The following is a 16,616-nucleotide window of genomic DNA, read 5'->3' as shown; positions in this document are numbered from 1 at the left end:
TAGGGAAAAACAGCAGCAGTAGTGTAGGCATAGCTTCCAGCTGTCTGGTCTCAGCACAGGTCCTCACTGACCTGCCCCAGAGGAGGCACAAACAAACTCTCTGGCTACACAGGCCAGATCAGGCCTGCAGGCATATGTTGCCAATCTCTGACTGATGAGGTTAAGATACTGCTCTGTATTGTACTACTGCAGTTGGAAGTCCATAAGAAAGAACTCAGATAGCTGATATTGTCAGTTACCTATATCTCCCTAGGACATAAATGAATACTGAAAAAAAGTACAAACCTGTCTCTTGTCACTTGCCCGTGAGCCTGCCTACATGTTAGCCATGAGCAAACCTTTCCAATGCCACAGCAATCCTGGCAGTGCACTACCCAGGTCCATGCCAGATGCGCATATTGCTAATTTAAAAAGTGTTTGTACAATATTTAAAACAACTATTTATGAAAAACATACCATTATCTGCATGTGTGTGAAGGGGGAAGACAGGGAAAGTTATTCCTCAAGGCCAGCCTACTTGGATTGAGTAAGAAATTATTTTGATTCTTTGTCCTTCAAAAAAGGACTTATCAATGTTTTAAGTGGGGCAATTCAAGGAAGATTTTTCTGTATTCATGCAAGGTGTCAAAGATGCTTCAAAATTGCAGTGACAACAATTCTCATGCTGCCTTGAAATTCATTAAAATGTTGGGTTAACTGTGTCTTTCAAATGTCCTCTCTAATATCTCATAATCTTGACATTCCCTATTACCATTCTGCTCACAGACGGAGTGAGGGTGACATGAGATGTATGGTTCTGGGAAGAACAAATGTGCAGCACTAGTGTATGCAATCATGTTAAGGAGACAGTCATTACTAAAGCCCCTCACATTTTGCTATAGCAAGTAGAGTCTGCTAGATCTGACTATAGGTTGCAATAGACTTTAGAAAAAACCAAAAAAAATAAAACTAATCGCATTTCTATTAGGCCTAGTTTATGAACTGTTCACTCACTGTGAAAAAAAACCCATCACACAACTTAAGAAATAAATTATGCAAACCTAAAATTGAGCCTTTTACAGGATTTTTTATCAGACTAAGTTCTTAGGTACTTTTAATGTTAAGTAAATACAGATTAAATGAGTTTGAAGAAATCCTGACTCATTCTAAAGATTTTATGTTAGTATTTTGGAACTTAATCTTGAAACTACTTGAATCAATGGGATAACTTCCAACAGACTCAGTGGAGCAAGATCCAGCTCTTCAGAGTGCTGCCTGAATGGCGTGGTACCAATTTTATGAGCAGATGCACTCATTCAGAACCATTTAAAAAGGTCAGCATCTAAGCCTTCATAACTAACCCCTACTACAGCAAACTGATTCACATTACCTTTTATGACTCAACGTCCATACATAATATACATTATTTCTAGCCTCAACTAGGAATCATTACAGAAAAAAAAGAAGCTATTACAAAATTAGTTAGTAAAAGAAACAAGATGAATTTCCTAGCTGAACTTTAATGGCTCCAGTAAAATTTGTTAGCTATGCATGTCACTAGGTGAAGATCATTCTTCCTTTAGATGATCTACCTGGAACATATGGGGAATGGCTTTTTCTATTACCTTAGGTATGCATGCATGGTATGGACTATGAGCCACTTCCTGCAGGTAGAAGTCTGAAACAGCTGATGTCAACATATAACTGCAGAAACACAAGGGCCAAAAAGAACCCTAAAGCAACTTAAACATATGTATAAGAACAGTGTATAACACTTGTTTTTAATTTTGTTTTTAAAGTATATTGCCATCGAAATGATTAGTATATACATAACACACCAGAATTGTACACATGTACAGTACACAGTAAAAGTTACTCACTTCTCCCACCACTTCAATGATGTCACCAACTTTTAACTCCAGCTCATCTTCATTCTGAGGCATGTAACTGAAAGCTACCTGACATCTTCTTCGTCTGTTTCTCTCTCCTAGTTAAAAGTAAAAGAAGAAAGGGGAAAAGTTAGATTAAAATTTAACTATATTAAGATTCCCTGAACAAGTAACATAGCTACCTAAAACCCTGAACAAAACCCAGCTGCACTGCCTCCTAACCACAGTCCATGGGAAACAGCTGAAGATGCAGCAGCATTCTACTGTGAGCACTGATAAACATTCTGAAGATGTGCAATGCTTATTAAATGAACCTCAGATCAATCTACAGGAAAAGACTGACATTTAGAAATGCAACATATTAGCATATAATATTCCCTCCAACCAATATAATTCCCTCCAACCATTTTTGTCTTAGATGCAAATTACCGTGCAAAAATATCTGTTGATTTAAACATGGTGTCCAGGTAAAAATAAAAAGCTTATTTCTAAATGCCTGGCAATCAGCTTGAGTTCCATTCCAAAGACAACTGCATACCTACACACTAACATACGATGATGAGTGATTTAAATTTAGTCAAGCTGGAGAAGGAGAAGGACAAAGAGGAAGCACAAGAAGTAGTAGTAGTAGTCGTCATCAGCTTTGGAACTTTTCCTTGCTAAACAGATTATCTGTAGCACAGAAAGGGAAGAAACAAACTTCTTACAATTTACTAGCTAAAGCATACTGTTCACCTTCCTCTGTTAAAAAACCCCAGTAAGAGTAACAACATTTTTGGATGTTGGGGTGGAGGAGGTAGAATGAGAGGAACCATTAAAATACAGCTCCTTCCCTAATTAATAATACAACTGCTTGTCCAGATGCCTTGCAATGTATGAGCTAAACTGCATGCCAAATGAATACACTGACAACACATTTATTCATATCATGAATAATTTTTTAAATAACTTATTAACTAGCATTTTTATCCTTCCCATCCCCCAGATACATGCGTACACATGCATCAGGAATGTTTTCATATTTATTGTCAAAATGTCCACTGGCCTCTATTAAAAAAAAGAAAGTTACACAATCAGCATAGATTTCCTCCAGAAAAATAATCCCTAACAGCACTAAAATGCTCCTTAGGATAAACGGAGTAAAGCTATATTACTGATGACTTTGTTTTCAACCAGATTTCCAAATGGAAAAAGGAGAAGGAGCAATAGTCTTCAAACAAACAGCTTGTAAAGCAATTCCACTTGCAACAGTAGCTAAGGGCATTCATAAATGTGCTGCAGGGAAAGGGGGTGGGGGTGCACTTTAAATCAGAGCAGCTCTTGAGCCACTCTAATTAAAGCGCCTAGAGTGTCACACGTATCAGTATCCCCGTGCTGGAAAATGGTGGCAGAGGTGCTTTAACTAAAGCTCACTGAGCAAGTTTTAGTTAAAGTGCCCCACTGCCATTTTTCAGCATAGTGACAATGATGCACATGGCACTGGAGTCTTCTGGAGGACAGTAATTACTATGCTCCAGCAGACTTGATGAATCGAGTCTGCTCCAGCAGACTTGATGAATCCAATGTGCTGTAATTACAGCATGTCAGAGCAGCTTCCCTGTATGTGTATAGGCACCTTAAGTTATTAACTTCTGCCATCCACGGGTTTAAGAGAAATATTTCACAAAAACATCAAAAGATGCCATTTACTGGATCAGCCCATAGGTCCATCTAGCCTAGTAGCCTCTCTCTCAGTGGCAGATGGTGGATGCAGAGAAAACTGGGCATGTCCAAAATCTTCTATACCCTGCTCCTCTCCCATTGCAGTGTTCATTGTCATTGAGCTATTTTTACTCAACAGACATCCGAGCTTTAAAAATAAACATATTTTAATGCAATTGAACTAAACTTGGTCAGTTATTTTCATAAAGATGACAATTTATTCCTCTCCTCTTAAACTAGTGTGATGCAGCCTAATAAAATCATCAAATAAATCAGAGACAATAAATAAATTCTACCCAGAACACTTTCTGAATTGTGAAGATAGTCATTTTTTCCTAAAGATAGAAATCCTCATTATATGAATGTCAGCACTTATCAAGTGGTGGCTGTTGATTGATTTGATAGACTAAAGCACTTTAGTTGCCATGGTATTTTATAATCAATATTGTGCGACTCTAGGATAAACGTCTTTGATGCCGCTAGGAGAATATGGAATATGAACAATGCAGGATAGTACTGAAACAGCATGGATCTTCTTTTCTGAATATTTACTTAAGGTATTTTTATGGTATAGTTGTAAATGTACATCTTCCTTCCATTTTCAATTAGCACTGATTCATACACAATAGAAAAATTATTACTCAATTACATGAAGACAATAAGACTCATACTAATTCTCTCCAGGGATCCTTCAAACATTTCCTAGGTTTGGAAACACATGCGCCTCTAACAACTACACATTCTGTCCTCCTCTCATACTAGCTCCCTTTGCATGCCCCACTTTTCCTTTTTGTTCGGCATTTACTGGTACTGTCAGTAGCCCATTTGTTTTATTGGTCACAGGTACACTTCCTGCAAATTGTCCTAGGACAGGATCATGGTGAACACTTGGTCTCTTACTTTGACTCATGATGGGTCTCTAACAACCCAATCTTCAGTTTATACTGTATTCACCGACTCCTACCTAGTAGTCCAATGGCTTTGCCTAATCATGTTATCTACTTCCAAAATTAGTTTATTCAAAGCAGGGATGAATGGTGAAAAATCTCTTGCTGTAAAAAGAAAGAAAAAGTACTAAATAACCATCAAGCATATATCCCTGTGGACTATGGACTGAAGTCGCACATAAACTGGTTTACATAATCAGAAACTGGTTTAAACCTGCAACGGAACAAAAGTTCAGTGCACATAAACCAGTTTCAAAATGGCTGAAAGTGGCTTAAGATCAACCTAGTTGAATGTAGTATCACATTTAACTGATTTGGATCAAACTGGGTTTATGAAACTTCTGTCCCAGACCCCTTCCTGGTACAAGTTAAATCACAGTCCCCCAACATCCCAGCACGCTTTCTAGCCCTGGGCTGGGCTGTGCTGTCTGTTCCAGCAGAGAAGTGTTGGGGGGTTGAGTATGGGGGAGGCAGGGACTGCTCCCCACAGGCAAACCCTGGCTGGGGTCTGGGGCCAGGGAAGGGGTTAAACTTTACTTTCCCCAGGCACAAAACTGCCCTGCCAAGCTAAAAAACTTATTGCGGGCTGCAACTGCGGACTACAAATTCCAGAAGCACCTGGAAGCAGAAAGATTAAATGATGAGCAACCCTGCAGAGTCCTGCTGATGTGGCTGTGGACTGCAAAGCCCAGAGACCTCAGGGGCATTGGGAAGTAGAAGCAAACACACAGGCATGCTGGCTACATGCCAGAGAGCCATGCACTAGTGCTACCTGGCTTCTGGCCTGAGCCACTGCAGGCATGTGGCTGCATTTCCTGAATCAAAAGCGAATATCTGTCCAGTTGTTTCTCAGTTTAATCTCTGCTGTTTAGACTAACCTGCAAAGACTGAATTGATTCAGACTCACGCTTTTGACTTTATGGCTAAGTACAGACAGTCAAAGTCATTCTTTTAAATACTCAGCAAGAAACAATACACAACTACCAATTCAGTGATGTGGGGAGGGGAAAAGGAGGATTTTGGCCTGGATCCTCAGACAGATTTTGGCATGGGAAGGTACCCAGCAGAACTGACATTCTCATAACCAAAGCAAGGCACCAAGGTTGCATATAAAATGAAAGAAGAGTGGAGTTAGGTCCCTCAGAATGGGACTCTCAGTACCCCATATGCTGAGTGAGGAGATGCCCATGCTAGCCAACAGGAACTGCTACAGTGAGGGATGTGTCTGAAATCTTATCTGCTTCCTGGACTTTGGCTACAGTTAGGAAACTGTGTGAGACCAGGATTTATAGACTGAAATCACTTCCTGGACTAAAGACACCCCAGTTGATCCTTTGGATACAGATAACTATTTCCCCCTGGCCACTGGAGAAGGAAGGAGTGGTAAGAAGACATGATGATTACCTTGTACAGAACAGTAAAAGCACTAGCTCCACAACTAAGACTCATGTTCAATACCCTCAACTCAGTCTGAGGGGGCTCAAACCCCAACTGCCATCTGCCAGGAGAGTGCATCAGCTGTCAGGATACAAGCATTTTGCACTACAGAGTTAGATAAAATATAGAAACAGTATTGAGACCAGGTGCCAGATGCTAGGACTCTACCTTCTAAGGGAATGGCTTCATTATTATGCAGTAGTCAAGCTTACTCTCTCTTTGGCCCTGTGAAGCTTGCATTCCTTTCTGTACAGTAGCCCAACTTCAACAGGAGTGGAATATGTCCACCCCAATCTTGCCAATAGCCTGGTGGTTAGGAAACTCTCCTGAGAGCTAGGAGATGCAAGTCTAAATCCCTGCAAAAACAGGAGAAAGAAACACCCAATGAGTAAGACCCAGAAGAGGGAAGGACCCCTTCCTTACTCCACCTGTCTCCTTGTGTAAAGCGTAGTGGTTCTCAACCTTTTTTAGATGCAAGGCATTGCTCAGAAAATGCCAACTCTTAGCTTATGCTTTTGACTACACTTTTTGATTGGAAAAATAGGAGTGGCGGAGAGCTCACAAAGCCCACAACAGGTCAAAATATTTTTGACGCTGCAGGTCCCTATGTGAAATTGCTGAGTTTACCTCATGAATCATATGTATTATTCACAGCCCTATTATTGTACAGCACCCTTCAACACCCTTAAAAGGATCTCATGGCAACCTAACATGCTGCAACACCCTGGCTGAGAATCACAGAGATAAGATAACATCAGTTCTCCTGGCCTCTGTTTTACCAATCAAACAGGAATAATAATACCCCTCCACTCCCTCTTCCCAAGGTACTGAGAGGTTAAATTAATGTTTGGAAAAAAAGAAGATCCTAGAAAACTCGACAGAAATGCAAAGTAGCAGTACTGAATCATGAAGTTACGGTTTCATCCACACAGACATTAAATTCACAGCAGTACAGTACATCTAGGAATGAAAGCAGCATGATACCAAAGAAAGAAGACCTACACACCATGTTCAATGTACTCTCCTGTTCAGAGAGTAACTTCCTCAAAAGTTACCATAAAAACTCTCAAATTAGTCCCCTGGTTCTTTCAGTTTTCCCTCTCCTCCTGAATCTCTCTCTCTGGATGTCTAAGAACAGCAAGAAACAGAGGGAAGAATCAGAGTACTACCCAGGTCTTAATGCAGGTGATAATAGAAGCAGCCGTTCATCTTTATGGTTTTAACAAGAAGGTGCCACAAGTAATCTTCCAGGACTCGTGAATATGGTACTGTTCCGCATTTTTAGAATGGTGCACTAGCTGTGCTATGAACTATGCAACAGAAGAGATTGTTTTGTTTTGTTTTGTTTTGTTTTGTTTTGTGTGATAAAGGAACATGGAGAGTTCACACTGAACCAACTGGTACTAGATCACTATGAAAACAGCTGATCTGAAAAAAAGTCAAAGTCAAAGTCACCACAACATACACAACCTGTTAGCAAAGATAAAGATCTTTTTTTAGAAGGACTATTCCCATTCTAGTCATCCACACTTTTTTTTGTTTCCGTTTACTTGGAACACAAAGTTTCTGATCGCAGCATGTTCAGCCATTCTCCATACCAACTGGAATAACTCCCAGGCAGTTAAAAAATACCCATCTTGCTGAGTATTTAATACCTGGGTATAAATACCTTGCTTTCTTCCCTTCATCTACTAATATTACAACTGGTTCCAAATGTTGGTTGCTATCTTAACTGCTGCTGCTGTGGGATTTACAAGAGATACGCAGCACAATTAAAATCTGTGCGCTGCTCGATGAGGAGGAAATTAAAAAAATATATTTAACAAAATTAGGGTTATATCAGCAGCTGCAACAGCTATTAAAATAAGGCTGTATAATGTTACTACTCTAATTCTGTTTTTTGATTGCTCATAATTTTGTAAAACTTAATATTTGGATGGATGTTTCCCATATTTTTTTTAAGTTAAAAAGTGGCAAAGATACTGAGTGGGAAGGTGAGTGAACAAAACCTATTTTCTCATTAAGACTACTGGAATTTTTGTACTGGCTTGGGCTAGAAAGACTAAATTTTACTGAAATAGCTACATAATGAAGTAATATTGTTTACTGCTGTGGAAGGAACTGGTTTCAGTTTAACAACAGTTAAATCCTTTTTTTTTTTAAATAAATAAGCTTTGCATACACAGGCTATCTTTAAAGTATAGCATGCAACTACGGAAAAATTCACTGCCATATTGAAGGAGCTAAGCTACTGTGAAAACCGTGTTAAGTGTGTAGCAGGTGAAGGACTGGCTGCACAAGAACCCAGTGCAGACACTGAAGTGAGCGTGGGTTCAAGCGCAGCTCCTCTTTCTTCTGTAACGGTTGTGGTAGGTGTTAAGCCTTTACTCAGTTTCCGAAGAACCATAAGATGAACCAAGCAGGGGATGAACCCCTGAGGTCTTCTATAAATTTGCAATGCCTTGCCTCTCCTGCACCCTGGAAGTCTAGATTAAAAGTTTACGGGGGAGAGACTCTGTCTCCTAACAGGGCTCCTATGATGTGCTAGAAGGTCTCCTCTCAGAACATGCAGGTAGTATGCTGCCAAATATTTTCAGATTGTCACAGACATGTACAATTTTGTTAGATTTCAAAAGTCTTAAATGTTATTCAATCTACTGTTTTTGGTTATTTTCTATGAAAAGCTAGGAAATACCACAGGAAAAGAAACCTTGTATTACTAATAAAATCAGGCTTGCATGCTGAAGTACAGGAAATAACTGAAATCAAGACTGCATATGCCCTTCTGTGCAAAGGCATGTAGAGTCAAATATTTTGTTGTTGCATACTTTTGCAGCAGGTGCTCCACACCATTCTGTTCTACAAACTGTGCCTGCAGATGTGCCAGGAGGATCTTCCGACACAATGTAATTACAGCACATCAGAGCAGACTCGATTGAGTCTCCTGGAGTGTACTAAATAGTGCGCTCCAGCCAGCCTCTGTGTCTCACGTATCAGCATCCGTGCACTTTAAACCAGCAGCGGGGCCACGTTATCTAAAGCTCATCAAACATAGGCAACGCATAGGGAGGTATGGGGAGGCACATCCCTCCTCTGAGAGCAAGCCCTCTGGCTGGTAGGGGGGCATGGAGAGCGCTTGTGCCCCCCTAAAATTGGCTCCACCGCTGTTGTGCAGAAGTGCCAGCATTTCCGCTGCTGCCATGTCACCGGCGTGCTCGGCAACTGGCCACTGGGGGACACCCCCCAGTCATTCCCCACTGGTACCCCCCCAGACTCGGGAGGTACCAGTAGCCCATGTCATCAAACGCGCTTTAGTTACAGTGCTCCCACCACCATTTCAAAGCACAGAGACACCGATACATGAGACATTGCAGCATGCTCTAATTAAGTGTCCCACCTACCCCTGGAGCATATGTAAAAATGTCCTCTGACACCAGTCCTACAATGTAAACTGTCAAGGTGAACCCTTGGGCTTATATGACAACTCAATTACTTTAGTGGATTCAACATGAATAACGCAAGAGTCTGCCCAAGAGTCTTAATGTTAAGATCAGAGCATAGCCTCTGATACATTTTATAGTGTTGTTTAATACCTGGTATATGTTACAGAATGCAATAAATTATATATATGTATACGTATATATGTATACACACACATACACACACCCCCCCCTTCTATGCACTCTGTAGCATAGGTTGCATACCTGTTGCAAAAGTATGCAACAACAAAATGTTAGACTCTTAATGCCTCTATTTATACAGCAAAAGCTGCGTTATCCGGTACTTCACCATCCAGAATGCTCCACTAACTGGCATCTGTCAATCCTTCCAAAGGACGTGGCAAAAGCAAAACCGGAAGTCCCACTTCGGGTTTCACCGCTGCGAGCTGTTCTTCTTCTTCACTTCTTCCTTGTGGACCACGGCCTGAGGCAAAGCAGCCCCCCTCCCTGTCCCCCAGCACACTGACACCAGGGAGTGAAAACCCTGGTGCACCGGACACGGCATATTTGACTAACTGGCATATTTGATGAACCAGCATCCCCCATTCCCCATGGATGCCAGATAACAGAGCTTTTACTGTATATTTAAATATACATATTTAAACTACCCTATTAACCATGCTTAAAGTATACAGGCTACTGCAAATTAAATATAAAACCAGAATCAGAGTGAATATTTGGTGGCATATATCAGCCCCAGTGCTCAATACTAACTTAGAGTTGTAGTGAACTGCCTCCATTCTTGACATATGCCCAGGAAAGGTCAAGCTGTTTTAAGAAAAGAAGAACATAGCTGTGCTGACAAAATTATTAAGATAGTCACTGTAGAAAAAAAAGATGTTGTTATCAAGCTTATCTGTGCCTTCTCAAATGCTGCCCTCACATTTAGAGGGACTGGGGATTTTTCTTATGCATTGTACCACAGTCTAAATATACCAACTTCAGTTGCACTTCCTATCTCCCTCTTTCAAAGCTAAATGTGTATCACTGAGGAAATGGTTTGGTCTGCTGTTTCTTCTGATGAGGCAAGCTGTAGTATATAGAAACAAGTTGGAAAAATAACTTTTGATCTTGTTTAGTTTGCAAAAATAATGTTTAATGACTTTACAACAAAGGAAGCCATCTATTGCTTTATGCTTGTAGAAATGTTTGCATTGTGCTATACTTGATGCTACCTATAGATTGTATATTTAACAGTTTCTGGTTTCTGTTTAGGGTAGCCACAGCACCATGCATTTTCATTTTATGGTTTTTTAATCTGAATTTCTGAAGAGTAAATTTAAAATATGCATACCTTAGTTCAGGGGTGGGCAAAATATTGCCCACGGGCTACATCCAGCCCACCAGGCATTTTCATTCTGCCCGTGGGCCCCCCAACGAATTGTGCCCCACCCAACCCTTCTCCCCACGAGGGTGGAAATGAGGTGCCAACACCTGTCCCCAACATATCCTATTATGCCTTGCTCCCGCCCTTGTGGGTGGACAGGTGGGCCGTGCTAACACTGGGCAGGCCTGCTGTTGCAGGCTTCCCTGGCGTCCTGCTCCCTCTGGGCAGCAGGTAGGAAAGCTGTGGAAGGGGACAGGGCTTCAGCTGGGTGGGAGTGTGGGGCTGGCTGCAGTGTGGAGCTCAGGTGGGCAGGGCATGGCTATGAGGGGGAGGGGTATGGGGACCCCTTCCACACTCCTCTCTATGGCGCGCAGCTCTGGCAGGCAGCAGGGGACAGCAACAGCAGGGGGAGGGGGACCCAGGCTCCTGGCTCTGGCCAGCACTACAAGGAGCATGACATCTGATGGGCGGTTTGTTTCCCTAGCGCTCCCCACACTCATGGAGCGCAGGCACTGGAGCAGGCTGGGGCAGGGAAAGCAGAGGCTCCAGCACCTGGGGCTTCCCTCCTGTGCCCCACAAGTGTGGGGATTGCCAGGGAAACAAACAGCCCAGCAGGAGCTGCAGTTCTTGCTGCAACATGCCATGATTGCCAGAGCCAGGCACCTGTGCGCCCCTACCTGCTGCTATGCCATGGGGGGAGTGTGTGTGTGCGGTCCCCCCCACCCCAGCATTGCCTGCATTGACTGCAGGAGAAAAGAGTGTGTTCTAGAGCTACATCACCACACACACCCACACCCCCCCTCACCAGACACACACCCCCACATCCCCAACCACCCCCACACACACAATATAAGAGTAAGAATTTATTTTTGAGTTATTATGCATTCCCCTCTATATACCATACACAAACAAAAACCATGACAAAAATATTTTTTGTAATAAAATTAAAATACATTATAGTAGATGTTTGACTTTTAGTGTATGATTTGGGTTTTTTTGGTTTTAAGATGGCAACTCCCCCCTCCCAAAAGGAATATTTCCAGGGGGCAAGGGGAGGGACTTATAGAGGCAAAGGTTAGGAGTAGGACTTCTAATCCCAAGATGGTAGTCAGGGGATGGGACACCTGTCAAGGAGTGGAGCTAGCCATATGGGAATTTTCTGACCAAGATTTGTATTCTCAAAGCCGTGCATATTTTAGAAATCTGGCAGGAATACTTTGATAGCACTCTGAAAGAGGATTTTTGTTAAAAGTATTAATTAGCTTACACACAGTTCAATAGCATCAATAAATATGCAATGGTTCTTTTTCCCCAGAAGTGTGCATCAACACTGCTCTAACAAGGAACCTCTGGCTTTGATCCCAGCAGGAGTATTGGCACATCCACGCTAGAGTCACCAGCCTTGGCTGAAGTCAACACCCACTGTCTCTGAAGGAGGTTTAAAAACACCATGACATAGAGGAGGGAGGAGGAGGTGAAATTCCCTCCCAGCCCTATTTGGCAAGCAGCAAAGCCCAGAAGCATGGGAAATACCCACAGTAAAACATAGGAATACCTACACTTACATTATCTCTGACTGGTGGCACAATACATGTACAATAGTTTAATTAAGAGTGAAAACAACAACATGAACTGAACCTGTCTTGGGTGTTTGAGCGACACAGTTCATATGTCAGTGAGCTATTGATTCCTACATAAGCACATCCTGGAGTAGAAGCAGCAAAAGCTATAGAATTACTAGCATAACAAAAACTCAAGTAGAAACTACATCGCTTAAATCGCAAAAACAGACAACTGTTACAGAAAAGGCTAATTAAGTGGACCAAAAACTTAATGTATAAAAGGTGCAAACCTAACTTAAATGTAATATCAAGGTTGCAGTCAGAAAAATCAACAAAAAACATGTAAAGTAAAATTAAAATACCAACAGGGACCTAATTTCGGTGCACATCTTGCATACGACCCGATCAATGTCAAGGTTGTCCAACTTCTGCGGAGCTGGGGGCTGCACAGCACATGGGATGCATGCCCCCCCCACTACACTGCGCAGGTCTGCCCTGCATTGTGCTATACACTGAGCATTTCACTGCACCATGCTACTGCCCTCATGCCCTGTGTGCTACACCAGGTGCCACCCCACCCCACTCTAAACAGTGCCGGTGCTCCTGTGTTGTGGGCAGGTACCAAGCTGCAGGTCCCTGCAAGTTGTGCCAGGGCACCGCCCCTACCCTTCCTCCAGGGCTGAGGAGAGGAAGGGAAGCTGGGGGAGGAAGGGGAAGCCTGGAGACGGCAACAGGGGCAGCAGCAGCTGAAGCAGTGGAGAGAGTGGGGCTGGAGTGGGGCCCCGGACTAGAAGGGTGAGGGGTGCAGGTTAACCCTTTGAGGGCCATATGATCTGTGTTATGCAACAGAAAAAGCAAGATATTGTTTTAAGCAGCACATTAAATTAGCCAGTTGCAGTATAAAAATGCCTTTACCCTGACTAAATTAGCACTACTTCAGGAACTTTATTTTTGTACATCCTATTTTTGGCTCCAAAATACAAAGGAATATTTTGAAGCAGTTTTCCATGAGACAGATGAAATATTCTATCACAAAATGAAAGCTGTTTTTTTAGTGATATTGTTTCAAATAGATTTTTTCCTTTAACAAGTTACTATTCCAAGGAACTCCTATCTTGATAAGGATTTGATAAAATCACTCACCTTTCATTTGTCTTCCAAATGATACTTCGTTGCAATTAGAAAGGGTTCAAGGAAGTGCCTTCCACATCAGACTTATCCTGCCAAACATCTCTTTGGCAGATCACCTGTCCTTCTCACCCATTTCCCAACAGAAAATAATAAAAATATTACCTTGATCTGATCTAGCTTTGCAGCACAAAAGTGAAACTACTTTGCCAAGTTTATCCAGCAGACTAGTGGGTAGAGCCAAGAAGAGAGTTTACATCCCCATGTTCTGTCCTCTAGCCCAGAGGGTCTCCACCTTTTTCGTACCAGGACCCATTTGTAAACATCGATAGCCAGTCCCGACCCAGTGCCCCTCACTCCCACCCCGCTGCCTCCCACCCTCAGACCCCAAGCAGGCCCAAGCACCCCCTTGCAGGCTGGAACTCTGCCAGCCTGCAAGTGAAAAGCCAGTTTTCCACCTTTTTTCTCCTTTAAAGGAGAATCCATTTTTCAAGTTTCCATTTGTAAAGTTTGTTTGTGACCCTTTCATATATTCTTGCGACCCACTTTTGGGTTGCAACCCATGGGTTGCAAAATGCTGCTTTAGCCCACACTGCTTCCAGCCATGAGTTGCAGGGGTCATTTAGCAACTGAGCTGTGGCCCCTCTACTCCAATATAAGACTGTGCAACATGAATGCAGGATCGTGTTCTCTAACACTGCAGTGTCACTTTTCTCTAACACTAGGAAACTGTCATGGACAAGTTACACAAAAGAGAAACTATCTAACTACTAACTAACTAACTACTATTACATACTGCAAGCCAATCCAATTTGGAAGAAGCTTCCACAAATCCTGCAGAGGTATCTGTAATTAAACTCCAAGCAGTGCTAAGCAATTTAGCTCCTTTTCTTTGACTTATGCACAGTCCAAAGGACCAGTATTAGGGAAGTTCTCTGTCTTTTGAAGAGAAAGATGTCAGTACCATCAACACCGACTACTCATCAATCATTCCAACCACAGACAAGCAGCAGGCTGGGCAGGGTGACACCTTAGAGGCTAACTGTTTCAGAGAGGATGAGCTTTCATAGGCAACTGCTAATGATGAAGTATCTTAAGAGGTAGGCTGTTGCCTACAAAAACCCATCCTCTCTGAAACAGTTTTTAAAGTGTAACCCTGCCCTGCCTCTTGCCTGACATAAGACTAAGCACAGCTAAGTACCTCTCTACCACAGGTAAATTTGAGGCCAAAACAGGATCAAAAGCTCCCTCAGAAGTACAATTACAGGCCTATCACAATGAACTATATTTTATCCTTTGTATTTAATGTGCAATTTATAATGGAGGACATGCTTTGATTTTGCTCTATTGATTTGACTGTACATCAACAAGTTTAAAATGGTTATAAATAAAGCAAAGCAAAGACATTTTGATCTTGTAAGTCTTACTGGTAAATTTAACTTCTATAGTTTTTCAAGGATAAGTTCAGCATTTAATAAGTAGGGCCCTACTGAAATTGCAATGTCATGATTTTAGCGTAAAACGACAATTTCAGGCGGGACCCACAAAAAAGCAAGGGTTCAGCAAATTTTTGGCAGGCTACTTGGGGGAAAAACAAAAATACAAAAATGGGGGGGGGGGGGGGGAGTATAAGTTAAAGGAGAGTGAGGGAGCCCAAAGAACACAGCTGCTGTGGCAGGAGCACAGCAGGAGCCGCAGGCTGCATACTAACCCTTTAGGAGCTGCATGCAGCCCACTGGCTGGCAGTTGAATAGCCCTGCCTTCTGCATCATATGGACAAGTAGTGTACATGTCAGAAAGGTCTGTCTTCATGGGAAGCCGATTGTTTCTTTAAGAACAGTGGACCAGTAATAGTGCCCAGCTCCCTGAATCGGACACAGGGGATGCACAAATCCCAAATTATACCTCCAGGGGAAGAATGATAAGAGGTAAGGGGGTCATTCATGTGGGAAACAACATAAAAAGTCATAAAGCTATTTCTTTATTTTATTTTTTAGGGTAGTTATGGCAAATTTTGAAATTCATTTAAGAAAATTAAAGTGTGTACATGTGTGTACACATGCGTGCACATGCACACACTTAAAAAGTAAGCCAGAATACTTCCTCCCCCACAGCCATCTTTCCACAGACCACATGCTGTCTTTTTAAAGTTACTGAATAACTTACTGCACCAGCCAGGTGGCGAGAACCTGGTGGCGAGAACCAGAGACTCAATGAACAAAGGAATAACTTTCAGAAAGAAGTTACAGGTAAATAAAAATAAAACACTAACTCCTGTTGTATCCTGCCAGCTCTTGTTTTAGGTATCAGTTTAGATACCAATTTACAGAGCTTGGATTACCTTTGAAGAACAGTGTCTTGCACAATGTAATGTGAGGGAGACACAAATGAGTACATACAGCAGACAGACATGCCTCCTAGTACTTATCACCATTGTCCATTTCAGTGCCACCCTCCAAAAACTGATACATTTTTGCAGATTACTACTTAATTAAAGTTGTCCTGTCTCATGAATAGACTTGCTTGGATAAGAGAGAAGCATGTAAAATTATAGTTTCTGAAATGTAGCAAAATAGTCTTCTGGGATTGCTTCATTGAGGTGGGCAGAACAGTTCTGGAAAGTCATTTGCGGCAGACAGCACTTGTTCTGACAGTTGGCCTAACTGATTTTGGTTTCTAGAACACAGCCATTGGCTGACAATACTGTAATTCGGTCATAAAATTACTATGCAAGCTTTGCAAAAGCACTTTGGTCTTTTTTCTCTACCCTTCCACTTTGGTAGACTCATTTCCAGTCAGTCTCTCAAATCAAGAGCTAAAAAGTGTTTGCCAACTCATCAGACATACAAAAAACTAGAACTCTTGGTTCCAAAATTATACCTTTTATTAGACCAACTGGAAAAAGGCAAAAAATTTGTCCTTTTATGCAAGCTTTAGGGATCAAAGTTCCTTCTCCAGACTCTGGGAAAAATGTAGATGGTACAAGATGGTAAAAAGTCCTCATAGGTAGGAAATAAACTTAATTTTTGCACAGAGGGAGCTAAAGATGGAAGGCTGTCCCTCTGGGTCCATGAAAGTGTCTTTGTGACAACTCAGGAGAAAAAATATTATAAAATAAAATATATGCAATCAAATAATAATATCTG

General features: G+C 41.9%; 1 protein-coding gene across 2 annotated transcripts in view; it reads right to left on the bottom strand.

The window, feature by feature from the left end:
• Positions 1-16,616, bottom strand: part of SH3KBP1 (SH3 domain containing kinase binding protein 1) — a 343,403-nt gene that overhangs the window by 198,416 nt on the left and 128,371 nt on the right. For both annotated transcript variants that reach the window (XM_025201103.1, XM_025201104.1), the window contains exon 3: positions 1,860-1,966. In XM_025201103.1, coding sequence (XP_025056888.1) covers positions 1,860-1,966 — 107 coding nt within the window. The remainder of the gene's footprint in view (positions 1-1,859; positions 1,967-16,616) is intronic.

Source organism: Alligator sinensis, unplaced genomic scaffold, assembly GCF_000455745.1.
Source record: "Alligator sinensis unplaced genomic scaffold, ASM45574v1 scaffold583_1, whole genome shotgun sequence".
NCBI lineage: Eukaryota > Metazoa > Chordata > Crocodylia > Alligatoridae > Alligator > Alligator sinensis.
The sequence above is the reverse complement of the archived record's forward strand: the minus strand, read 5'-3'. Positions and strand labels throughout refer to the sequence as shown.